This window comes from Erythrolamprus reginae, chromosome 1 (genome assembly GCF_031021105.1).
Source record: "Erythrolamprus reginae isolate rEryReg1 chromosome 1, rEryReg1.hap1, whole genome shotgun sequence".
In the NCBI taxonomy this organism is placed as follows: domain Eukaryota; kingdom Metazoa; phylum Chordata; class Lepidosauria; order Squamata; family Dipsadidae; genus Erythrolamprus; species Erythrolamprus reginae.
In genome coordinates this window covers 123928899-123955148 of record NC_091950.1, presented here as the reverse complement: position 1 = coordinate 123955148, position 26250 = coordinate 123928899, and the positions used below count along the sequence as shown (strand labels likewise).

At 38.9% G+C, this 26250-nt stretch overlaps 1 protein-coding gene across 1 annotated transcript in view; it reads left to right on the top strand.

Annotated features, from left to right (window-relative positions):
* The window catches only part of COPB1 (COPI coat complex subunit beta 1), a 30985-nt gene extending 6521 nt beyond the window's left edge, over positions 1–24464 (top strand). The window contains exons 4-22 of the mRNA XM_070763836.1: positions 481–650; positions 1655–1769; positions 2159–2251; positions 2774–2911; positions 4468–4587; positions 7542–7649; positions 7765–7911; positions 9309–9454; positions 11932–12028; positions 14488–14648; positions 15914–16034; positions 16590–16817; positions 16968–17147; positions 19016–19160; positions 19262–19381; positions 19637–19782; positions 20432–20521; positions 21734–21889; positions 24142–24464. Coding sequence (XP_070619937.1) covers positions 481–650; positions 1655–1769; positions 2159–2251; positions 2774–2911; positions 4468–4587; positions 7542–7649; positions 7765–7911; positions 9309–9454; positions 11932–12028; positions 14488–14648; positions 15914–16034; positions 16590–16817; positions 16968–17147; positions 19016–19160; positions 19262–19381; positions 19637–19782; positions 20432–20521; positions 21734–21889; positions 24142–24201 — 2541 coding nt within the window. The 3' untranslated portion in view covers positions 24202–24464. The remainder of the gene's footprint in view (positions 1–480; positions 651–1654; positions 1770–2158; positions 2252–2773; positions 2912–4467; positions 4588–7541; positions 7650–7764; positions 7912–9308; positions 9455–11931; positions 12029–14487; positions 14649–15913; positions 16035–16589; positions 16818–16967; positions 17148–19015; positions 19161–19261; positions 19382–19636; positions 19783–20431; positions 20522–21733; positions 21890–24141) is intronic.
* Positions 24465–26250: the final 1786 nt, after the last annotated feature.

The window sequence follows — 26250 nt, the reverse complement described above, 5'->3', positions numbered from 1 at the left end:
CGCTACCCCCAATCATTGCCAAATGGCAGTGGCAATCCCCATTGCCTGGAACGGGTGGAAAATGGGACATACAGGCCAAAAATGACGCATGCAGATGCCAAAAACCGGATGCACAGAGGCCGAAAATGCCAAAAACCGGATGCACAGAGGCCGAAAATGGGGTATGCAGAGGCCAAAAATGGGGTGCACGGCGGCGGCAATAGGCTGTGACAGCGACAATGATGCCCGCAGCCTGGAACAGCTGATCGTCGATATTCTGGGAGGCCGATCCAACTGCCAGTCAGCTGCTAGTGGTAAATCAGGCGGTGTTGAACCTGATGAGGCTGTTTGCTGCAAGGAGGCAAATTGCTGGAAGGCAGAAGCAAATCCCCTCCTCGTTTTACTCCCCAAAAGTTAGGTGCATCTTATAATACGGAGCGTCTTGTAGTCTGAAAAATCCTGTAAATCCTGTAATATGTTCTGTTAATTTTCTTGTTTTAGGATCTTCAACATCCAAATGAATTTATCAGAGGCTCCACTCTCCGTTTTCTTTGCAAACTTAAAGAACCAGAACTTCTAGAGCCATTGATGCCAGCTATCAGGGCATGTCTGGAACATCGTCATAGTTATGTGCGCAGAAATGCAGTCCTTGCAATTTATACTATTTACAGGTAAATCCTAGGTATTGACTGATACCACAAAGCCTGAATATAAAAAAAATTAAGCTTAAATGTTAAAGAAAATTGTAAGCTTTTCTTTTTTTTCTTGAAATTGATTCTGTTGGCTTAATTATGATCTTATTTATCTATTTTGATATTTCTCAAAAAAGATTAAACTCCAAGTACTTATGTCTTTGTGTTTGTATTATAAATCCATACATGTGTATATGTAAATGTACATATATGCACACATTTTAATAGCACACATATATTTGAGATTATAAATTGCAGATATAAAAATAAAAGTATCATTTCTGCTGAAATTCATAGGCTTAATGAAAATATTAACATTGAAGGATGTATAGTAATCATATTTTAAAGTAGCCTGATGTTATCTTTTTTAAAAATTTATATTAGTTTATATATATGGTTATATTGTTCAACACAACTGGATAGATCATGCATTGTCAGTGATAATGTATAACAAATAAATTGCAGTACATTATATGCCTATTAGCCTCGGATTTGAAATATTTTGAAAAATGTTTATTTTATTTTTAATGCAAGTGCAGTAATGTAAATTTAGGAAAAATGGACTTCAAAGAATTAGCATTCCAAGTTTAGGCCATAAGCCATAAATTATTTGTGAAATAATTTTTCTTTTCAGATGGGAGTTAGATTATTTTATAAAGCACTTTATATGTGGCTTGTTAAGCAGTTCATTAAAAAAAATAAGTAGATGGCAAACAAGCAGACTTGCAGCTCCCGTAAATTTTAGTTGTTTGCTAAAATGGATATAATTTCAGTTTTACAGATTCACACTATTTGTGATTTTTTTTCTTTTATGGAAATACAGTTATACTAATTTGGGAAATCTTGTTGAAAAGAAAATTACATACCTTGAAAGAAGAATTGTTCTTTAACTCCCCCATTCACTCAGTTGGATGCGGTTTCTATATGTTATATTATCCAATCTCTTTGCTTCTAAGTATTATTGGTGCTTTCTTTCCCCAAAGAAACTTTGAACATCTTATACCTGATGCCCCTGAGCTGATCCATGATTTTCTGGTGAATGAGAAAGATGCAAGTTGCAAAAGAAATGCCTTCATGATGCTAATTCATGCTGATCAGGTAAAAATATAACCTACCTAATTCTGATTTTTATTTATTAATTGTTGTTAACTTGGCACCAACAGTCCAGTTTTATTTCTTCACTGATATATGTCAAGTCATGCTTGCCTAAGTTTCATTATATACATCCATGATCTAAAGCTATGGGAATCTCGGAACTTTCAGAAAATTCCAGCTCTATGATGCATGTTTGCTAATTCTCCGTCCAACTCCCTCCCCCCAAAATTTCATTTTCATCACTTTTATTTATTTATTTTATTTGAAAGACACTGTAAATAATAATTCTGATAAAAGTAATTATGAGGTTTCTATGGATGGAATGACAAATACTATGGAGTTAAAATTCAAATCAGTATAGCAAAATTCATACTTGTTTTGTTTTTTTTAAGGAACGAGCTTTAGATTACTTGAGTACCTGCATTGACCAAGTCCAGACATTTGGTGATATTCTCCAGCTGGTTATTGTGGAGCTAATCTATAAGGTGCAGTAAAACAAATTAATCCATAACAATGAAAGCAATTACCTTTGAACAAGCTACTGAAATAAGATCATGATCATCAGTCATGAGTTCAGTTAGTAATTTGAAAAGCTTGAAAAGTGAGAAGAAATTGTGACAGAATTTCACAAACCAGAGTATTCACTGTTGGATGGAAAGAGAGTTACCTAGCTCCAAGCAGAACACAATTTTGTTTTCTACCATGTGACTGTGAATAGGTGTCTCTCCCATTATTATTTTTAATGTATATAAATTGTGTTTGAGGTTTTTTCAGTTCTTACAATCCACAATTGGTTGGGTTGCCAAAAAAATAGAACGCTGTGAGGCAAAGTACTGCTTGAAGTTTACTACATTTGTAGTTGTATTTTTTTTAAAGTTGTAGTTGTATTTTGAGATTGTCTGATGATTGCCTTTTATTCTAATGTAGTTATACAGGAACTAAGCAATTTATTTTAAAAAAAAAAATATTCTGCATAAATAATGCTTCTGTCTCATTTCCAAATTTAGGTTTGTCATGCTAATCCATCAGAAAGAGCTCGATTTATTCGCTGTATCTACAATCTTCTACAGTCATCGAGTCCTGCAGTAAAATATGAAGCAGCAGGAACATTAGTCACGCTTTCTAGTGCTCCAACTGCAGTTAAGGTACCAAAGTGCATTGTGTGACTAAAGTGTCCAAATACTGTATAGGTAGAGACCAGGCAATCTTCCTGCAGATTAACAATGCTTGTCAGTCAGATTTGAAAAGTGTGGTGGGTCAGGAGAATGGGAAATCTGGTTGCTTTGCAGAACTGTTTCGCTTGTGCATGAAACTGAAAAGCTTTGTGAGAAAATCAAACTTGTCAGGAGAAAAAAAGGACAAATATAAAGGAGAACTCAAAAAATCCAAAACATCCATTGTTGATTTTCGAACTGTGTGATTCATTTAGTTCGTTCTCAGTTACAGGCATTTTTGGTAAATATGCAATTTTGTTAATTGTTGACTATACTATCATATACTCATCAAAACCAATGCTAAATGGAATATTGTAAATAGCCACTCAGATGTTCATGCACTGCAATTTGTGTTTGAATCTGCAGTTTGTCTTCCGGTTACATTCATCTAAAGCAGGGGTCTCCAAACTTTTTACACAGGGGGCCAGTTCACTGTCCCTCGGACTTTTGGAGGGGCGGACTATAAAAAAACCTATGAACAGATTCCTTTGCACACTGCACATTCCTTATTTCTTTCTCTCTCTCTTGCTTTCTCTCTCTCTCTCTTGCTTTCTCTTTCTCTCTCTCTTGCTTTCTTTCTCTCTCTCTCTCTCTCTCTCTCTCTCTTGCTTGCTTTCTCTCTTGCTTTCTTTCTGTCTCTTGCTCTCTCTGTCTCTTTCTCACTCTCTCTCTTGCTATCTCCCTTTCTCTCTCCCTTTCTTTCTCCCCCTTCCTTCCTTTCCTCCCTCCCTCCTTCCTTCCTCTCCACTTCTCTTTCCCTCGCTTTTTCCCTTCTCTTTCCCTTTTCTTTCTTTCTCTCCACTTCTCTCTCTCTCTTTTCCCTCTTTCACCCTCCCTCTTCTCTCCCCACGGAGGACTCACCCGACAAGCCTCCACCCTCCGACCCCGGACTCCCATTCAATCCCTATTCAGAAAACAGGAGCTAGCAACTCAAAGAGAAGACGGCGGGTGTGTGCATGTATGTGTGTGTGTGTTGTGCCCAGCTCGGCTTTCGGCAAGCCTTACTTTACCTCGGGTGAGATGAGATTGAGGGGGACGTTCTCACTGCTTTACCAGTACGGCCTTGGAAAAGACCCGCGAGCCGTAGTTTGGGGACCACTGATCTAAAGTAAAGAAAAATGTATCACAAGAGATGGTCAGCTATTAGAGGATTTTCTTTTTTCAAGTCACTAAAATGATTTATCAAAGAGAAAAAAATATTTGAAATATAACCTTTTATTTCCAATCTTTCAGGTAACCTTGCACATGCAACTGGGTTTAAAATCTTCACAAGTGTTATAGGACTTCCTGATTTTTTCCACTTTTGCAAGTTGGATTTTTTCTGTAAAAGTGGATTGAAATATTACACAAATATAATACAGATTTCCTAATTATCCCACTTTTGCAAATTGTAGTAGTTGCTTAAATGATTGATTTTATGGGTTTTTTTTCTCTGTATCACAAAAGGATATTGTTTTAAATACCTTAATTCTGTCTTGTAACTTAAGGCAGCAGCGCAGTGCTACATTGACCTGATTATTAAAGAAAGTGACAACAATGTGAAGCTGATTGTCCTGGATCGCTTGATTGAACTCAAAGATCACCCTTCCCATGAAAGAGTACTTCAAGTAAGTACTACAACTGCAAACTACACTTGTTCTCCTAAATTTAAAAGAATTAAATAAAAAATGTAAATTAAATACCGTATTTTTCGCTCTATAAGACGCACCTGCTGATAAGACGCACCTAGTTTTTAGAGGAGGAAAATAGAAAAAAAATATTTTGAGCCAAAAAGTAGGCTAAAATATTTATTACAATAACACTGCCCTAGGGGAATTGGGAAAATATACAAACAAGCCCCCCTCTCTCTTTCTTTCTATCTCTCCCTCTTTCTCTCTACCTTTCTTTCTCTTTCTCTCTCTCCCTTTCTCTTTCTCTCTCTCCCTTTCTCTGTCCCTCTCTTTCTTTCTCTCTGTCCCTCTCTTTCTTTCTCTCTGTCCCTCTTTCTTTCTCTCTGTCCCTCTCTTTCTTTCTCTCTGTCCCTCTCTTTCTTTCTCTCTGTCCCTCTCTTTCTTTCTCTCTGTCCCTCTTTCTTTCTCTCTGTCCCTCTCTTTCTTTCTCTCTGTCTCTCTCTTTCTCTCTGTCCCTCTCTTTCTTTCTCTCTGTCCCTCTTTCTCTCTCTCTGTCCCTCTTTCTTTCTTTCTCTCTGTCCCTCTCTTTCTTTCTCTCTGTCCCTCTTTCTTTCTCTCTGTCCCTCTTTCTTTCTCTCTCTTATCTCTCCTTCTCTCACTCACTCTCTTTGTATCTCTCTCTTTCTCTCTCTCCTTCTCTATCTCTCCCTCTTTCTTTCTCCCCCTTTCTATCTCTCCTCTCCCTTTCTCTGTCCCTCTATTTCTTTCTCTCTGTTCTTCTCTTTCTTTCTGTCCCTCTTTCTTTCTCTCTCTTCTCTCTCCTTCTCTCACTCACTCTCTTTGTATCTCTCTCTTTCTCTCTCTCCTCTATCTCTCCCTCTTTCTCTCTCCCCCTTTCTATCTCTCCTCTCCCTTTCTCTGACCCTCTCTTTCTTTCTCTCTGTTCTTCTCTTTCTTTCTCTCTGTCCCTCTTTCTTTCTCTCTGTCCCTCTCTTTTTCTCTGTCCCTCTCTTTCTTTCTTTCTCTCTGTCCCTCTTTCTTTCTCTCTGTCCCTCTCTTTCTTTCTCTCTGCCCCTCTCTTTCTTTCTCTCTGTCCCTCTCTTTCTTTCTCTCTGTCCCTCTCTTTCTTTCTCTGTCCCTCTTTCTTTCTCTGTCCCTCTCTTTCTTTCTCTCTGTCCCTCTCTTTCTTTCTCTCTGTCCCTCTCTTTCTTTCTCTCTGTCCCTCTCTTTCTTTCTTTCTCTCTGTCCCTCTTTCTTTCTCTCTCTTATCTCTCCTTCTCTCACTCACTCTCTTTGTATCTCTCTCTTTCTCTCTCTCCTTCTCTATCTCTCCCTCTTTCTCTCTCCCCCTTTCTATCTCTCCTCTTCCTTTCTCTCTCTTTCTTTCTCCCTTATTTTTTCTGTTTTTCTGCTGTGGGCGGTTTAGGGCCCCTCAAACCCCGACGACCTCGCCCCCGGATCCTGTCCGGGACAGGGCAGCTTCCTCTGACAGGCGCCGCGCGGGGCCGAGGGGGCTCAGCAGGAGGCGCAGCGACGGGCGGAGAGAGGGAAGGGGGGGCAGCGGTGTCCCTCCTAGCCTTGGCGGGCCGCCCGACCCTCCCCACCTCTTGCAAATGCGGCGGGCGGCGGGGGGAGAGCGAGGAGCCGGCTCCGGCGGGCGCGGGGCTTGGCTGGCTGGCTGGCGTGGGGAGCGCTGCTGGTGGTGCGAAGGGAGACCCTCCTCCGGGAGGGAGGGGGCCAGGCAGCAGCTAGCCAGCCGAGTTCGCAGCCAAACTTTGCACAGGCGGCGGCCGGCTGCGAGCGACTGGCTGGGTTTTGGGTCTTAAGCGATTCCCGTAGCCTTCCCAAAGGCTCGGAATCGCCAACGCTCCTCCGGTGCCGCTCCGCCTCCTAAACCTGCGGGGTGGAGGCATCCCCCGGCCCAGCACTTCCGGAGGCCGAAAGGCGCGGCTCTCTTCGGGGTTGGGAAGAGGAGAGGCGGCGACAGAGGCGGCGGTCTCCAGATGAGTATATCGCCGCCGCCCCCCTCTGCTCCAGCGCCTCCCCCCCTCCCTGCCTGCATCTTCGCTCCATAAGACGTGGCTGATTTTTCATCCTACTTTGGGATGAAAAAAACTGCGTCTTATGGAGCGAAAAATACGGTATATTGTTAAAAAATAGGAGGGATGGGGTTAATGAATATAGTGAAGCCTCAACTGGTCTTTTATTTTTGGCCTTGAATTTTTTAAAAAGCTTCCTTGGTAGGAACAAAGGAACTGCATTTCTTAATTATGCTTTTTTTCTGCTCAAAATTCCACACTATGGGAATGGCAAAGGACAAAATTCTCATCATGACATTGGGACTCGGATATCATTACTTAACATATTTGAGTCAGAATTTGAAGTAGTTAACAATATGAGATGAGGGTCATGATGTCATTGTGCTTTTTTTGGCGGGGGAGGGGGGATCATGGTGACCTTGTGTAGACTCCATTCAAGGCAATTTCTTAGCTTTCACTTTTTAGGACAGAGGTTTCCAATCTTGGCAACTTTAAGATTTGTGGACTTCAATTCCCAGAATTCCCCAGCCAGCATGAGCGTTGAAATCCAAAAGTCTTACAGTTACCAAGGACATCCCTGCTTTAGGGGTTCCAAATGCCAGTCTGCTCTTGCAAAAATCAAGAGAATAGTTGCTGAAATAACGGCACCTTGATTATTAAACAGATCAAGAATGAATTTTACAACTTTTCAAACATACATCTCTGATTTTAAATTATTCTCTCAAAGTCTGCTTTTTAATAATAACAGTTTTGTTCTAATTTCTGTGATATGCCATGAGATGCGATACCCATTTCTTCATTTGTAATACTTTTCTATGCTGTTTGAAAATTCTTATAATTCTATACAAAATGTAATTGAATTTTCCCAGGCTGGTTAATGAATGCTAATAAATGAAATATGCTTTATTTCAGGATTTGGTTATGGACATACTGAGAGTTTTGAGTACTCCTGATTTGGAAGTTCGCAAAAAGACATTGCAGTTGGCTCTTGATCTTGTATCTTCCAGAAATGTAGAAGAGGTAAAGTAAATGTTGCTCCAATTTACTTGGAAATATATAGATGCTTATTTTAATGTAAAATTGATATTGTGCAGAATTATATAATAAACAATTAATAATATTGTTTTGTCGCTAGTTGGTGATTGTTTTGAAGAAGGAAGTCATTAAAACAAATAATGTGACTGAGCATGAAGACACTGATAAATACAGACAGTTGCTTGTTCGGACTTTACATTCTTGTAGTGTTCGGTTCCCAGACATGGCTGCCAATGTCATTCCTGTGGTATGTAAATCAACTTTGTTTTCATTTCTCTGCACTACTTGTTATTGTTAACTTATGCTGTTATCAGCTTAATTTTAGACAAAATCATTATTCATCCCTAATTCAGGTTTCCTATATATTGCTTCCTTAATTAACTGTTTATCTTTGAGATATTTCTAGCTTATGTAGTATTATTTGAGAAATAATGAATAGTCACTACCCAATGTCTGGTGCTTGCTACAGTCCCAGGATTGGTTTAATTGGTTAGTTTAATTTGGAGATTTTTTTAAACATACCTTTTCATTGCATGGAAAATCCTGGAGAACAATATTTTGACCTTAGCCTGATTTAGTCAAAAAGCTGGTCCAAAAGAAGGCAATCTAGTTTCTGTGTCCAGAGTTATTTCCAACTCTATCTTAACTCTTATTCCACTCTCATTTACTTTCAGTGGGGTTAGGAAAATTCTGCATTCATTTTTCTGAGCTGGAGTTTAAAAAACTGAGATTACAATCTTGTTAACAATCAGTTTGGTGGATTCATGCTAGAATCAGCCTATTTTCCAAACTCTGATTTCTGGAGTAGATTAAAATGGGATTGAATAGTTTATAGGTCAGCCTATTGGCAAGGCTGTTCGTTCGTTCGTTCATTCATTCATTCTCTCTCTCTCACACACACACACACAAACACAATTTCTTTTTATTGAATTGTATTAAGAATTTTCTGTTTACATATACAGTACATGTTACTTTTATTTAAGTCTTCATAATTTAGCTTTATTGGGTCATGACCTACATTCCAGACAAATCTATTTCACATATGTTATATTGATTAAAAAGTGAACTGTGCCACAGCTAGCATTTATATGTTGTGAGCCGCCCTGAGTCCTCAGAGAGGGGCGGCATACAAACCCAGTTAATAAATAATAAATAAATAAATTTAAGATAACACATCTTTTACTAAGCTGAAGACATCCATTCTGCATCCTGATTCTGCATCATGATCTACATGTTAAGATATGTATAATTTATTGGTGGAATGTATTATGATGCTAATATGTTGTATCCAGATACCTCTTGTTAATGTAAATTGTCATGTCAAAAATAGTTGGACATAAATGCTTTTAAACTGGCAGTCCTTCCCATTCCTACCCTTGTATTTGCCAAAAATTAAGCAGTTAATCTTTTGTGTCATCCCATGGTTTTCTATAATTGTCCAGGCAAAGATTTGAGTCATTCATATTAAACCTCCAAATGTTATCAAATTCATAAAATTTTAGTAGTGTTTAATTCAATGGGGGGAAGGGGATTTGTTGCTGGCATACCTAGTCAGGTAACATCTTTCTTTATCTGGTATTAGACAATGGTACAGTGGTTTCTTCCAAATTTTGTAATGCTCGTGTTCATACTTAATGCTTCTAGTTGATGGAGTTTTTAAGTGACTACAATGAAGCGGCAGCTGCAGATGTATTGGAGTTTGTGCGTGAAGCCATTCAACGTTTTGATAATCTCAGGCTACTAATTGTAGAGAAAATGTTGGAAGTCTTCCATGCGATTAAGTCTGTCAAGTAAGTTTAAGATCTGCCTTGAAAATTCACTACCTGAATTTCATCATGCATTACTTTTAAGACTTGGTGTTTGTAAATACTGTCAGCACCACTGAAATCATTCATACACAGATGACTTTCTTGCAGCAGGAATTGATTTTATTGCTGAAGATTTCTTTGTCTCCGAATGCATTTAAAATTCCATTTCAATGTGTACATAAAACTTGTAAGATCTAAATCTCATCCTTTAAAAAGCCTGCATTGCAGTTCTCTAATGCCTACTGAAAATATCCCATTGTCTTTAGTTGGCTCTATTCCCAGGATTACAGCTTTTGTTACATCACTTTATCATGGAATTGCATTAAATACTTAAAGCAATCTGAAGTAGAAGTGACGGTTTCTGAGTAAAATATGTGTAAATTAACATTCGGGGATTTTTAATTGTCATTCATCTATATAAATTGGCCCTTTTTTAGCCCACACAATTTTAAAAAGGCAATGTCCAAGAGAGCTTTTTTAAAAAATAAAAAATAAAAAAAATTATATTAATGAAATCCAGGAATCCTGGATTATTTTTCAATATATATTTATATATTATGTTTCAGGAGGAATATGAAGTACAGTGGTACTTCAAGATACGAACCCCTCGTCTTACGAACAACTCGTGATACGAATCCGGGGTTCAGAAAAATTTTGCCTCTTCTTACGAACTTTTTTCGAGTTACGAACCGGCGTTCGGAGACTGCTGGGAAGCCGCGCGGCTGTTTTAAAAGGTGACAGCTGGGCGGCGGGGCTTCCCAACAGCCTCCCGAATGCCGGTTCGTAACTCAAAAAAAGTTCGTAAGAAGAGGCAAAAATTTTCTGAACCCCGGGTTCGGTTTGGGAGGTTGCTGGGAAGCCCCCCAGCCCGGGGGGTTCGGGTTTGGCGTTCGGCTTCGGGAAGCTGCTGGGAAGCCGCCCGGCTGTTTTAAAAGGTCACAGCCAGGCTGGGGGGCTTCCCAGCAACCTCCCAAACCCCGAACTTTTCCCGAACGTCCGGTTCGGAGTTCGGGAGGTTGCTGGGAAGCCCCCCAGCCCGGCTGTCACCTTTTAAAATAGCCGCGCGGCTTCCCAGCAGTCGCCGAATGCCGAACGCGGAAGTTCGGGTTTGGCGTTCGGCATTCGGGAGGTCGCTGAGAAGCCCCCAGGCTGTTTTAAAAGGTGACAGATGGACGGCAGCGTTTTTTTTGCGGGTTTTTTTTTTGGTTGCACGGATTAATTGACTTTACATTGTTTCCTACGAATCTTTCGTCTTACGAACCTCCCCCTGGAACCAATTAGGTTCGTAAGATGAGGTATGACTGTATAGTTAATAAGGTACAATTTGTATTAAATGTCCCTGAAGGCTGCAATTGTATATACTGAGAGTAGGTGTCAGTGAATGTGTCAGAATACTTAGATAGGTGTAGGATTTTTCTATCAGTTAATTTTTTGGTTAGTTGCAGAAAGTTAATTCCTGTGACATTTCCTCTCCTACCTGACAAATCATCTCTGCACTGGCAGCCCTCTTTGCAATGCTTTCTTTTCCTTAGATCCAAGCATGCATCTGTGACAGGGGTCCTCAAAACTTTGCAACTGTAATACTTGTAAACTTCAATTCCCAGAATTCTCTAGCCAGCATAGCATAGCTGCCTGGAGAATTCTGGGAGCTGAAGTGCACAACTCTTAAAGTTGCCAAGTTTGAAGACCTCTGAATCTGTGACATTTACATAATTCATTGTATTGCTGGAAAGCTGTTTCTACTGGTGACAGGGAGAAATGGAGAAGAAGAATTATTTTGCTACTCTTCTGCTTTTCTACGCATAATTGAGTCTCACCCTTGGTAGTCAATGGAGTAGAAAAGTATATTTCTTGGAAGGAAATTGCACCATCATTTAAGTTATGATTTATTTTTAAAATCTGGGATAAGTGGTGGTTCCATATGATCCCTTGCAAAATCAAATCTATTATCACAAATAAATAATCCTTGACATACAATCATTCCTTTAGGGACCGTTTGAAGTAACAAGGGCACTGAAAAAAAGTGACATGGCCATTTTTCAGCATTCCCCACAGTCACGTGATCAAAATTTGGATGCTTGGTAACAGGCATATATTTATGACGGTTGCAATGTCCTGTGGGTCATGTATCTTTTAAAATAACTTTTTAATGGGGTTTTAGTTTTAGATAACGTTCAGCTTCTTTTTATCGCTTTGTGTCTATTTATATTGTATTTTTATTATTGTTGTAAACCGCACTGAGTCCTTCGGGACTGGACGGCACAGAAATCAAATAAATAAATAAATAAAATAAATAGTCTTCTGAGAAGCAAAATGAATGGGAATGCTTGATTCACTTAATATTACTAATTACAGTAATTCACTTAACTGTGGCAAAATGGGGGGGAACTCACTTAACTGTCTTGCTTAGCAACTAACATTTTGGTCTCAGTTGTGGTTTATTTTGCTTTGCTTTACAGAATTTATCGGGGAGCACTCTGGATTCTTGGCGAATACTGCAGCACAAAGGAAGATATACAGAGTGTAATGACAGAGGTCCGTAGATCTTTGGGAGAGGTATGTGTGTACACTTTTGTTAATTGGAAATATTTTTCTAAGTTGATGTACAGTATTTCAGAGGAAAATCACAGTCTTTGAAAAATTCCATAGAATCTTGAAGCTGGTTCTTTGTTTCTTGAGGATGTATTTAGGAATTCTTTAAAATATGAAAAAATGTAACACTGTGTAAAAGAATTCAAGGTTGCTGTAATACCATCCCAGAAAAATAGAGAAAGTATAGCAAAGGAATGAGGAAGGGAGGAGAGGAGTAAGAAGAAAGAGGAGGAAGGGGAGGAAAGAAGAGAAGAGGGGAGAAGAAAGTTAGGAGAGAGGGCAGGAGGGGAAGTAGGGAGGAGGAGAAGGAAAGAGGGAGTGGAAGTAGGTTTAGAAAGAGAAAGGAAGGGAAAGTAAGAAGAAAGAGAAGGAAGGAAGGGGCTGTATGAGATAGGAAAGAAGGATGGTTAAAAAAAAGCAACCTGGAACCAACAACGCAATAAGATGAATATAGAATATGTGTAAAGATTTTATAAAAGAATGAAATGAAAAATGGCTGCATGGGAATAAAAATTAAAAACCTCTTATAGTTTTATAATTATAAAAATTCCTTTTTTTCTAAGAAATATTATATGTATGGTATATATTTATGTAATGTATGTATGTAAGTATGTATGTATGTATCATGTTTTGCTGATAATGAAAAGGAAGGGAGACTACTATAGATCTATTTTGGCCTTATTTGCCTTCAGCTGGTAGCCACATCCTTACCAGGATTTGAACCTGGGACCTAGCCATTAGACTCCGGGCTCATCTCCTATATCAGCTTGTACAAGGGAAGGGTTATGTGTGATTTTTAAAAAGCTTATCTGCCTTGGAATATGGCCCTTGGTGTGGCCGAGAGGCAAAAAGGAAGCTGTGATGCTCCTTCAATATACCAGGGTGATTCGACAAAAAATCACTCATATATGTATGTATAATATATAATATTTTATACACACACACATATGTATATGTATATATATAATATTTTTAGGGGGGAAAGGAATTCTTTAATGTATCCCCAATTTCTAATAGAGTAACTGAACAGGGTTTCATTACATTGAAGTAATTGAGCATCTCATTGATGGGCAAGGTAACTAATAGCAATCTTTTGACTGGAATCTAATTAATAGGGGCCTTCTTATAAAAAAGATTGATTAACTGGGAAGGCATTTGAGATAATGGATTGCATCTGCCAACCTTCAGCTCCCAATGGAAATAATTATTTTCTGCCCTTGTTTGAATCAGAAATCCTTGAAAGCAGTATTGGAGAAGGCAATTATGAGACTTCCAACAACACATTTTCAAAGCTGCTTAGATAATGTTGGATTTGTGGATTTAACAGATGGTACAGAAAATTTTAATGAGATCAAATCCAAATTGTCTTCCTGCTCCCAAAGTCTTTTGACCAAAGAGTTTTGTGTAATAACAAAGAGAAGCCTTTACCTTAAATAAATTTGCACAACTCTACAAATATTGCGATCTTATAAATACTAATAGGAACATAAGAAATACTTTGTTACATTGGATCCTTGCCCTACACATTCCAGCAGTCTATTCTTACAGTGGCCAAAGAACCGGACCAGGAAGTTCACTAGTCTTCCAGCAGATGGTCTTCACTGCAGGAAGGCTAGTAACCATCAATCCCCATGACTACCATAAACTTGCTGATTTGAACTCAAGGTGAAATTTACAACCATTTGTCATTGCAACATACATCATGCATACAGTGGTAATAAAATTAGTAGTAATCAGATTTCCTAATATGTTTTATTTTCCTGTCTTTTGCTCATAATGCATTTCTCTTACTCATCTTTGTTACAACCAGAAGTCAAATATAAACAACACACACAGAGTGACACAGAGATATTTATGTATTTGTATGCAAGTGTACATGGCTTTGGGTCACTTTTGTCTCCTTATCATAAGAACAGATGGATGGTACATTTGAAAGAACAAAATTGAGCAATCTGGATCTTACTCAAACAAAAGATGTAAACCAAAGTTTTATTCTCTGCCAGATATGAAATCTAAAATTCCCTATAGAGAGAACAAAAAGGAAGTATATTGGTCAGGGATGCCCGGAGTCATCCATACAGAAACATACATACTGTGTAAGGGGCACTTCTCATAGTTTCAAAGCTTAAAGGGCAGAGGCTTTCCTATTTAGAAAAAAAGACCTAGCACATGAAGCTTGCCAGTAGCTTTGCTTTATACTAGTTGAAGTGCTTTTCACTTCCAGCATAGTAGCAAGCTCTAGCATCCACAGAGGACAAGCACATCTCTAAGCATGTTTCTTATTATATATTGGAATCACAATGAAAAAGTCTAGTAAATTCAGATTGAGCAGCTTCAAGAATATTATGCAAAGACAAGGAATAAGAGAAGAGAACAAATTTGTGTTTTTAATAACTTTATTGCTGCTGCTTTTTTACATTCAGATCCCAATAGTAGAATCTGAAATCAAGAAAGAAGCTGGTGAGCTAAAACCTGAGGAGGAAATCACAGTGGGTCCTGCCCAAAAGCTGGTAACTGAAATGGGAACTTATGCTACCCAGAGTGCCCTTAGTAGCTCCAGACCTGCCAAAAAGGAAGAAGAGAGGTGATTAAGTTTTTGCTGTTCTTAGAATGGTTTAAATATTTATTTATTTATTTATTAGATTTGTATGCCGCCCCTCTCCAAAGACTCGGGGCGGTATAATTTAAATATTATATTTAAATATAATATGCAATGTTTTTTCTTATTTTTGCACAAGTTGCTTAGTGTGATTTTATTTTTTATTTTTCTTTCATTGTACTTGCACTTGAATTTTTAAGTTTCTGGTCTGGAGTTCAGGATGTAATGAAAATAATTGGTTATATTAGCAGTTATTTGAAAAGACTGAAACAGTTTTCTTAACTTTACATTTTGGTCATAAAATGGCTTATTTAGCAAGCCTTATACAAAAAAAATATATAGGAGATTAGCAGGCTGAGTCTGAAAGTGGAGTCAGATGTATCATCAGTCTGGAGTCCCATACCCCTAAAAGACACTTTAAGTCTAGCCCTACCCTCCACCCCTCCGAAGTCTCTTGGCTGTTACCTGGCACCAAGTTGCGTTAAATATTAGTAGATCAGTGTCTTGGGTATAGATAGTATGTTTTTGGAACTCTGTTCTGGCTCTTGGTTTCTTGCATCTGACAAAATGAAATTCATTGTCATGGCAGCAGACTTTTCTCATCCATTTTAGTATTTTTGTACTAGAATTAGAACTTTAAAAGACACTGAGATTTCCACAGTTTCTTTGGTGGATTCATGGATGCCTCCTAAAACTTGGAATCTTATCACAAACACCAACATTTCTGCCCTGTTCTTATCCACTTTTGGGGAGAGATGGAACAAATAATTTACTTTGTCACTGACCACTTGTGCATTTCTGTTCTCATAATTCTTTGGTACCTATTGCTTAGATGGGTGCCTTAGCCATATAAAGTATGTCCCTCTTACCAGCCGGTATTAGGTTGGTAATAGTTATCAGTGATTATGTAGAGTTACTGAAGCGTCAGTTTTCCTTTAGTATATAAACTAATGAATTCTCCAACAGTTAAAACTGTAATGAAAGAACCTTAGATACATGAGACAGGTCAGAGTTCCCAAAGGCATTTGAAACTCAAGCTCATCATATGTCTTGATCCTATCTGGGGAAAGTTTTGTCACAACATGAAAATAATGTTATCATAGTTGCAATGTATCATTTAAATATCATTCAAAAACTCAGCAGAATACTATTAACGAATACAAACTCCTTCATACAGCTAAAATCAAATAGAATGCATGGAATTGCCAGCTGCTCTTTTTCTGAATGTTCATTTTACTTTCTCTTTGTAGACCTCCACTGAGAGGCTTTTTGTTGGATGGTGATTTCTTTGTTGCGGCTTCTCTTGCAACAACTCTGACCAAGATTGCTTTACGTTATGTGACACTGGTTCAAGAAAAGAAGAAGCAAAATGTAAGTGATTTTTCATACAGGTTTTGTTTCTTTAAATTTCAATTTTTAGGCAATAACTGTATACTCAGCTCACTTATAGTTCTTTGCAGGCTTATATGGAAATACAATTGAGCAAGCTGTTTGCTGTCAGGATAATATGTTACTATTGCAGAGGTTTCCCAAGGCAGCAGCTTGGTTTATTGTGCTTTAGTGGATTTGAAATAAAGACTATATGCTTTAAAACTGTCTTATCTATGTACTGTAGTTAATTTAGAGCTAGAAAGTGTTACCACAAACCACAATTTAGACCCTGGATGACTTTTTAAACTCTGGTGATTGGATATTGCTTGACAGACTATCTTCCCTAAAGAGGGAAGGCTTCATTATGGTTTTTCTTTGGTGCTACCGGGACAAATTTAGCATGAAGTAGCCTGTGTCTTGTAATTGCTACTTTTTTTAAGGTCTTAATTCAATCTTAAATTGAAGAAGAGAATAGTGGAATGCATGGGATTAAATGCATGGGATTAAAATAAATATAACGTTGTTTTATGAGCATCTGTCTTGCTTCCATATTAGTCTTTTGTAGCTGAGGCAATGCTGCTTATGGCCAGTATTCTCCATTTGGGCAAGTCATCTCTCCCCAAGAAGCCCATCACAGATGATGATGTGGATCGGATTTCTCTGTGCCTGAAAGTGCTCTCAGAATGCTCCCCTCTCATGAATGATATTTTCAACAAGGAGTGCCGGCAATCCCTTTCTCATATGTTGTCTGCCAAGCTGGAAGAGGAGAAGCTGTCTCAGAAGGTGAGCGCTGACCTCTGCATCTGTATTTAAGATCTTTGGAAAACATCCGTTTGGTGCCAATGCCAAGCACCAGTTCTTAGGAGAAGCCTTTTCTTTTTTTCTTTACGCTTCTCTTAACCATTTCTTTTTTTTTGTTTTCCCTTACATCAGAAAGAGTCTGAGAAGAGGAACGTGACCATTCAGCCAGATGATCCCATTTCTTTTATGCAGCTCACTGCTAAAAATGAAATGAGCTCAAAGGAAGATCAGTTTCAGCTCAGTCTTTTAGCAGCTATGGGAAACACTCAGAGAAAAGAAGCTGCTGACCCACTGGCATCCAAACTCAACAAGGTAATATAGATTCTTCCCAGGCAGAATGAATCCAGGGAAGTACCTTATTTCATTTTGAACAGTGAAATGTAATGAAAGCCTCGGAGAAAATACAAATAGGGCTTCGCAATGGGTGAAGAGAAACATGACTTCATAGGCAAAAAAAGAAAGTACAATTAGAACTGTAAATAGGAAGTTTATTTAACCGCCATCCTGGTGAGAAAGAGAGTAATTTATTATTTATTATTGGATTTGTATGCCGCTCCTCTCCGAGGACTCGGGGCGGCTCACAACATAATAAAAAACAGTATATAATATCAATGCCTAAAATCCAATTAATATAATTAACTACTCTAAAAACCCTAGAACATTAAAAATCATTCATTCACATTCAACAATAAGCACACATCGCACTTGTTAGCCAGAAGCTAGGGTCTAGTGACCCCAAGCCTGGTGGCATAGATGGATTTTCAAGTTCTTACGGAAGACGATGGGCCCCACCTCTTACAACAGCCAATATCACCCTGGGTAAATCAGTTATTAAATTATTTGAATCCCACCAACTGGATATTAGTGAGTTCAAGAATGACTTGTTGAGTTAAACAGAATTAAAGTGTATTGCTAATAAAGGAAATAATAGAAACATAGAAACATAGGAGACTGACGGCAGAAAAAGGCCTCATGATCCATCTAGTCTGCCCTTATACTATTTCTTGTATTTTATCTTAGGATGGATATATGTTTATCCTAGGCATGTTTAAATTCAGTTACTGTGGATTTACCAACCACGTCTGCTGGAAGTTTGTTCCAAGGATCTACTACTCTTTCAGTAAAATAATATTTTCTCATGTTGCTTTTGATCTTTCCCCCAACTAACTTCAGATTGTGTCCCCTTGTTCTTGTGTTCACTTTCCTATTAAAAACACTTCCCTCCTGAACCTTATTTAACCCTTTAACATATTTAAATGTTTCGATCATGTCCCCCCTTTTCCTTCTGTCCTCCAGACTATACAGATTGAGTTCATTAAGTCTTTCGTGAACTCAATCTGTATAGATGGCAGAAAAAGACCTCATGGTCCATTTAGTCTGGCCTTATACTATTTCCTGTATTTTATTTGTTTGTTTGTTTGTTTGTTTGTTTGCTTATTTGCTTGTTTGCTTGTTTGTTTATTAGATTTGTATGCCGCCCCTCTCCGCAGACTTGGGGCAGCTCACAACAATAATACGAACAATGTATCACAAATCTAATATTAAAAAGTCTCTAAAAGCCCCTTATTTAAAAAGCAGACATACACACAAACATACCATGCATAAATTATATAGGCCAGGGGGAGATGTCTCAATTCCCCCATGCCTGATGGCAGAGGTGGGTTTTAAGAAGTTTACGAAAGGCAAGGAGGGTGGGGGCAATGCTAATCTCTGGGGGGAGCTGGTTCCAGATGGTCAGGGCCACCACAGAGAAGGCTCTTCCCCTGGGTCCCGCCAGACGACATTGTTTAATCGATGGGACCCAGAGAAGGCCAACTCTGTGGGACCTAACTGGTCGCTAGGATTCGTGCGGCAGAAGGCGGTCCCGGAGATATTCTGGTCCGATGCGATGAATTTGTTATTTTAGGATGGATATATGTTTATCCCAGGCATGTTTAAATTCAATTATTGTGGATTTACAAACCACATCTACTGGAAGTTTGTTCCAAGCATCTACTACTCTTTCAGCAAAATAATATTTTTTCACGTTGCTTCTGATCTTTCCCCCAACTAACCTCAGATTGTGTCCCCTTGTTCTTGTATTCACATTCCTATTAAAAACACTTCCCTCCTGAACCTTATTTAACCCTTTAACATATTTAACATAATGTGCATTTTCCCCAAATTCTTATCCTTGATAGGTAACTCAGTTGACAGGTTTCTCAGATCCTGTCTACGCCGAAGCCTATGTCCACGTCAACCAGTATGATATTGTGTTGGATGTGCTTGTGGTAAACCAGACCAGTGATACTTTGCAGAATTGTACACTAGAATTGGCTACACTGGGTGAGTAATCCACCATCTTTTACTTATTTCTTCCGGATATTTTTTTCTGTGATTCTCATTAATGTTGTCTTGATATGTTCCCTTCAAACCATTTTAATTAGGCGATTTGAAGCTGGTGGAAAAGCCGTCTCCTCTCACTCTTGCGCCTCATGATTTTGCCAATATAAAAGCGAATGTAAAAGTAGCTTCCACTGAAAATGGAATTATTTTCGGCAACATCGGTAAGTGTTCTATTTTATATATTATATGGGATTTTTGAAAGTGCCAGATCCCTGTTGAGAGAAAATGAATGAATAGTTGCATAAATTATATACAATATATTACAATGTAGGAAACAGCAGGACCTAAAATATTGGGGAATACTATTTTCAGAAATATGCTACTTTTCAGAATGAAATTGTGTTTTTATTCAGCTTCAAAACTCTCACAAAATATGTTGTTAATTTCTACTGACTTCTCTCTTTCTCTGTTTTTAGTATATGATGTTTCTGGAGCAGCAAGTGATAGAAACTGTGTTGTTCTTAGTGACATACACATTGACATCATGGATTACATCCAGCCTGCAGCTTGTACTGATGCTGAGTTCCGTCAGATGTGGGCAGAATTTGAATGGGAAAACAAAGTAAGCTCTATAAACTGTTTCAATATTTATACTTTTTATTAATGAACATTTTAAAGAAAGAAACATATAACCCCTGAAGTATAAGAGTCATCTAAAAGAATACAAATCTAAAATGCAGTTATTAAGATATAAATAAGTAAATATTGAATCTAAAATGGCATGGAGATTATTTTCTTAAACATATCATTAGTAATTTATAAAGTTATAAAATATGTTACATTGCTGAAATAAAAATTAAATATCACTATTAAGCTTTACTTAATAGTGTTAATTTACTTAAACATAATTTAAATCACTAACTATAATTATAAGCAATAATGAATAAAATCGGAATCAGGATTTTAAATAATTCAGTATTGGAATCACCATCCACAAAAATATTGGAAAAGATTGATTGACTGATTGATTGATTGATTGATTGATATTATGGATATGGATATTAGGTGGCTTCAGATCATTGTAGGCTATGTTGAGGTGTTTGAAAACTAGGGTTCTTTTAGATGGTAACATTTAAAACATTTAAATATTTAAACATTTAAAAACCCAAATGATGCTTAAAGAAATCTGAAATTAAAAGCCATGTCTTCAATTATTTCTTATAAAATGAAGACAGCTTGTCTTTCTATTTAATTTCTATTTATTTTTGAAGGTTACAGTGAATACCAATATAGTGGATCTGAATGAATACTTGCAACATATCTTAAAATCAACTAACATGAAATGCCTTACTCCAGAAAAGGTAAGATTTTTTATCCTTAATTTTGGGCTTTTTAAAGTACAGCGATCCTTCAATTTTCGGGGGGGGGGGGGTTGTTGCTTTCCCAGACTGCCCGCGAAAGTCGAATTTCCGCGAAGTAGAGATGCGGAAGTAAAAACAAAATTTTTGGCTATGGACAGCCAAAAACTACCCCCGCGCACCCTTTTCCAAGGCCACGCAAGGAGCCTGGCTTGAAGTTGGGGGCGGGGAGCGACGAAAGTGCGGAGGCCGGCAAAGATTGTTTTGAATGTCAGCCTCCGACGCCCCCCCAGCGCCTCTGGCCCCCTCGCCGCTACCCCCTGCCCGCCCGATCCGCCCCTCTCACCAGCTTTCTTGGGGCACTGGTCCTCCAGCAGCGCTGGCGGCTACGGCTTCTCGTCCTCCTCATTTGGCTGCTAGCCGTTCTGAGCGCTTTGAGAATGCCCGCCCCGCCCCTCTCGCAGTCCCTTAGCTGAGAGCGCTTTCATCCCAGCTGTCAGCGAGGGAGATGCAGGAGAGGCGGGGCAGGCATTCTCACAGAGAGAGAGCAACAGACAGAGCGAGATAGAAAGGAGAGAGGGAGAAAGAGAGAGAGAGAGAGAGATCAAGAGGGGAGAGAGTGGAAGGTAGAGAGAGAGAGAGAAATGATAGAAAAAAGAAATGAGAAAATGATTGAAGCTGAGAATGACAGGAAAGAGAGAAAGAGAGAGAGAAGTGACTCTTGGTGATGACGTATGATGTCATCGGTTGGAAAAAACGTGGTATAGAAAAAAACCATGGAGTATTTTTTAATTAATATTTTTTGAAAAACCGTGGTATAGCCGTTTCGCGAAGTTTGAACCCGCGAAAATCGAGGCTTCTTCCTTTCTAATCACCCATCCCTGGTATATTCCTGCTGAAAACCTTTCTTGAGGCTTAGATCGTTGGAATGGTATAAGATATGTTGGTGCAAAGAACCCCAGTGCAAAGTGCAGTGCTTTTTCCTAAACATTGTGATTGAAGAGGTTACTAATATTATATTAAAGAAATCAATGGATTTAAAATTTGCTTTAATTTGGCTTCACTGTCCATTCATAAACATCTGTTGTTTGATAAATAAGGCAAGTGTATGCCTATTGCTTTGGGGATAGTTTGAACTGTAATGTAATGATAAACCATTAAGCCACAGACATATATACAGTATTTATAAATATTGTATCAAATATTGATTTCTAGGCACTTTCCGGTTATTGTGGCTTCATGGCTGCCAACCTATATGCACGTTCCATATTTGGAGAAGACGCACTTGCAAATGTCAGCATTGAAAAGCCAATTCATCTTGGGCCTGATGCTCCAGTCACAGGACACATAAGAATTCGGGCAAAAAGTCAGGTAATTATGCAGCTGTCTCCTTAAATTTGGGAAGTTTTTACATTGGTGAAATGTTTACTCTTTATTTATCATTTATCATTACTCTAATGATTAATCTGATTACTGTATATTGACTGATATAGCACATTATCCTGAATGAATTCTTCAGACTACAGGGAATGACCTGTAAATCTTTGTAGAATAAACAGGTAAACCTATTATTAGGAGACCAGTCCAAAAAAAGCAAGTGGGAAATTTCTGAAATGCCATGAGCTGTTGCATTTATGTCGGTGCTTCTCAATTATTTTCTGTTACACCCCCACCCACTCCCCAGGAAGAAGTAAGCATTTTGCGCGCCCTCCTACTCTCACATAGGATGATTGTTTGCAGTATTTGGCACGTTTTTGCTGAAAAAACTCAAGCGGCTTATCAGAGTGATTGGGGTATTTAAGTGACACCTTAATTTATTGGCTTCATGCTGTCCGCTGCCAATATTTTTAGACACAGTAAACATACCGGTCTTTCCTTGTTTCACGACAGAGTCACAGTGAAGCCAAGCACTACAAACACTTCATCATATTTCCTCATCTAAGCTTTTGGGAGACTTAAAATTTGTCTCATTATCTCCATCTCTCTCCATTCTTTTCATCCCTTTTAAATATGTTTCCATAGTGTCTCTTAAGAATTTGTTATCTTCACTTCATATCTCCTGCTCTCTGCTGTATGCTATTGTTCAGTGCAAAAAAATCCTACTTCCTGTTGCAAAAATAGCACATTCTCTGGGGTCACACACCCCCCCCAAAAAAAAATGTGATGGCTTCTAGACTCTCACTATATATGTATCTCTTGAAAAACTGCTGGGTATATTTGAGAAACGTTTAAAAGTACCATATTTTTGGAGTATAAGACGCAACACCAACACCCCAAAAGAGGATGAAATTCTGGGTGCATCTTATACTTCGATTGTAGCCTTGCCCAGCCCTGCAAACAGAGCTTCAGAAAAGAATTTCAAATGAAGCTTCAGAAAAGAATCCTCTGAAATGGAGGTTTCAGAGGCAGAAAAAAAAGCAAGGCGCAGAGCTCACAATCAACAAACCTGTTGTTAAAATTCAACTCTGCAAACATTTCATGGGGGGTATTCCTGGAGGTTGATCCACCTGCCAATCAGCTTTTTTCTTATTTTCCTCCCCTAAAACTAAGTTGTGTCTTTTACTGTGGTGCGTCTTATACTCTAAAAAATATGGTACTTATAATTTGGTGAAACTAGCTCTCATGAAATACTTGGGTTCCCTTTATTCCCAATTACAGTATTAATTACAGTATAATTACAGGGTTAAGCAATTAATGTGTACAATAATTCAGAATCTCAAAATTTATGTATCATTGCACTTTAAGAATTATAGTTACTTTTAAAACCTATGAACTGCCAATTTTAATGTTGTGACATACCAATTCTGATCAACTTATTTTTTACCAAATTTATACAGTACCTTAATAGCAAACACTCAAGTAATTTTTCCCTAGTCTTTGGAAATCAGAATGTAATAAAGTTACATTTAAATTCATTCATTCATTCATGAAAGCCGGGGTGGCGCCGCAGGTAGAGTGCTGTACTGCAGGCCACGGAAGCTGACTGTAGATCTGTAGGTCAGCGGTTTAAATCTCATCACCGGTTCCAGGTTGACTCAGCCTTCCATCCTTCCGAGGTGGGTAAAATGAGGCTGGCTCTGTTAAGAAGTGCCATTGCTAAAACATTGTAAGCCGCCCAGAGTCTAAGGAGAAGGGCGACATAAAAATCAAATAAATAAATAAAATAAAATTCTGACAAAAATCACATAATCAGTTAGAGGAGTTTCCAGTTGTAAGATTTTCATCTTGCTCAGTATGGAAAGCTCTGGAGAAAGGAGAATGTTGTCATTGGATGTTATCCCTCATGATTAGGTGGCCACCTTTTGCATTATTTATTATAGCATGGAATTGAGAGGTTGCTATGAAATGATAAATTTTAAGATTGTGACTAAAAGTTAATTGACTAAAAGGCATTACCCAAAGTTTTTCTGAACTGTAGTTGCAGGGGAAACAAGGAGAAAATGTGTTCAGCATTTAACCATGATTTAATTATTTCAAGTTTTCTTATAAAACATTCCAAATTTACTAAAAATCTTCTCAAGAGTCATGCAGATGCAGATTGGGGAGGGGGGGGGGCAATATTTTCCTTACTGAATTACTGAATATTGATATGATTATTTAAATTGTCATTTTGTTCCTTACAGGGAATGGCATTAAGTCTTGGTGACAAGATCAATCTCTCTCAGAAGAAAACAAATTTATAAGGTTCTTCTGAACATTTACAACTAAATGCTTGGAATTTTGCTTGTTGGGGATCAGAACATTTTGCATATTCTGTGTTTTTGGGTTGTAGACGCCGAATTTGTAATGAATAAATTGCAGCAAATAATTTTTAGGTTTTACTTATCATTCAAGATCATTGTTGATAAAACCTCAAATATATTTTTTCTCTATGTTGTAAAAGTCAATTTGTCTAGTCTCTTACGTGTACTCTTTCCAAATTAAAATAAAATACAATTCTCTATAACTGTGGTGTGTTACTTGGACATCAGATCTATATTATTGAGATATTAACAAAAATTTCATAGTAAACTTTAGGACAGACTATGACCAAATCAGGATTTCTTGTCATACACACACAGACATATTTAATTTATACGCCACCCAGCTCACTATTAAGTGACTTTGGATGACTACAAACATAATAAAAACAAGTATAGAACATTTAAATATGAAATGACTAAAAATTAAATAAGTTTTAAAAATAGAATACTATGGGGTAGAAAGGGATCTTCCTACTCCAAAACCACCTCCAATTGGAATGCCCTAAGCCAGTAAGAAGAACTAGGATTTTAGGCTGTTATGGAGGTCAAGAGGATGGGGCAGATCTCACCTTTAGGAGGAGGTGTTCTAGAGCAGCGTTTCCCAACCGGTGTGCCGCACACTAGTGTGCCGCGAGACATGGCCAGGTGTGCCGCCAAGCTCCAGCTGGGCGGGGCGCTGCCGGTACTTCCGTCCTGGGGCTCCCGCTCGCAGCTGTCAACCGGCTCCTGCTCGATGCCGCAGTTTTCGGCGCTCTCCTGCTGGGCCCCAAAGAAGGAAGGCAGGAAGAAGGAGAGCTCCATTCTTCGCGCCTTTTTCCCGCCTTCCTTCTTTGGGGCCCAGCAGGAGAGCACCGAAAACCGTGGCATCGAGCAGGAGCCGGTTGACAGCTGCGAGCGGGAACCCCAGGACGGAAGTACCGGCAGCGCCCCGCCCAGCTGGAGCTTCTCTGGCGTCGACGGCAACTGTCCTTTGTGGCCCGGCGGGAGGGCACTGGCGATGGGAGTGGGGGGGGGCAGCCGCAGCGGCCGCAGGCAGTCGCGAGGAGATGGCAGCGGCGAGAGGGAGCGCTCTCTCAGCTGACTGCAAGCGGGAGCCCTGACGGTGGTGGTTGGACGTGCTGCTGGACGTCGTACATGCTGGCGCTGCGGGCCTGGCATATACGGTGTCCAGCTGCCGCTGTCAGGGCTCCCGCTTGAAGTCAGCTGAGAGAGAGAGAGAAAGAAAGAGAGACATATAAGAGAGGCAGAGAGAGAGAGAAAGAGAGACATAGCAAGAGAGGCAGAGAAAGAGACAGAGCAAGAAAGAGAGGCAGAGAAAGAGAAAGAGACATAGCAAGAGAGGCAGAGAGAGAGAAAAAGAAAGACATAGCAAGAGAAAAAGAGAGACTTAGCAAGAGAGGCACAGAGAGAGAGAAAGAGAAAGAAAGAGACATAGCAAGAGAGAGAGAAAGAGATAGCAAGAGGCAAAGAGAAAGAAAGAGACATAGCAAGACAGTGAAAGAGAGAGAGCAAGAGAGAGAAAAAAGCAAGAAAGATAGCAAGAGAGAGAGAGCAAGGGAAAGAGAAAGACAGAGGAAGGGAAGGAGGGAGAGAGAAAGAGCAAAAAAGAGAGGAAGAAAGAAAGAGGGATGGAGAGAGAGAAAGAAGGGAAGGAAGGAAAAGAGAGAAAGAGGGAGAAATAGAGCGAAAGGGAGGAAGAGATGGTTTTTTTTGTCCAAACTTTTCTTTAGCCCGCCCCCCCTTTCAGTGTTCCCCAGGATTTTGAAAATATGAATAATGTGCCGCGGCTCAAAAAAGGTTGGGAAACACTGTTCTAGAGGGCAGGATCCATGCTAGAAAAGGTCTTTCTGGAATGAATTAATTTCATATTAATTAAATACCCTTAGCAGCAAAGAGGTCATATTTCCTGAAATAGTATGTGTTCCAGTAAGCAACGTAGCAGCAGTGAATCCTGTTAATGGGTATTCTGGTATTCTGATTGAGGGCTCT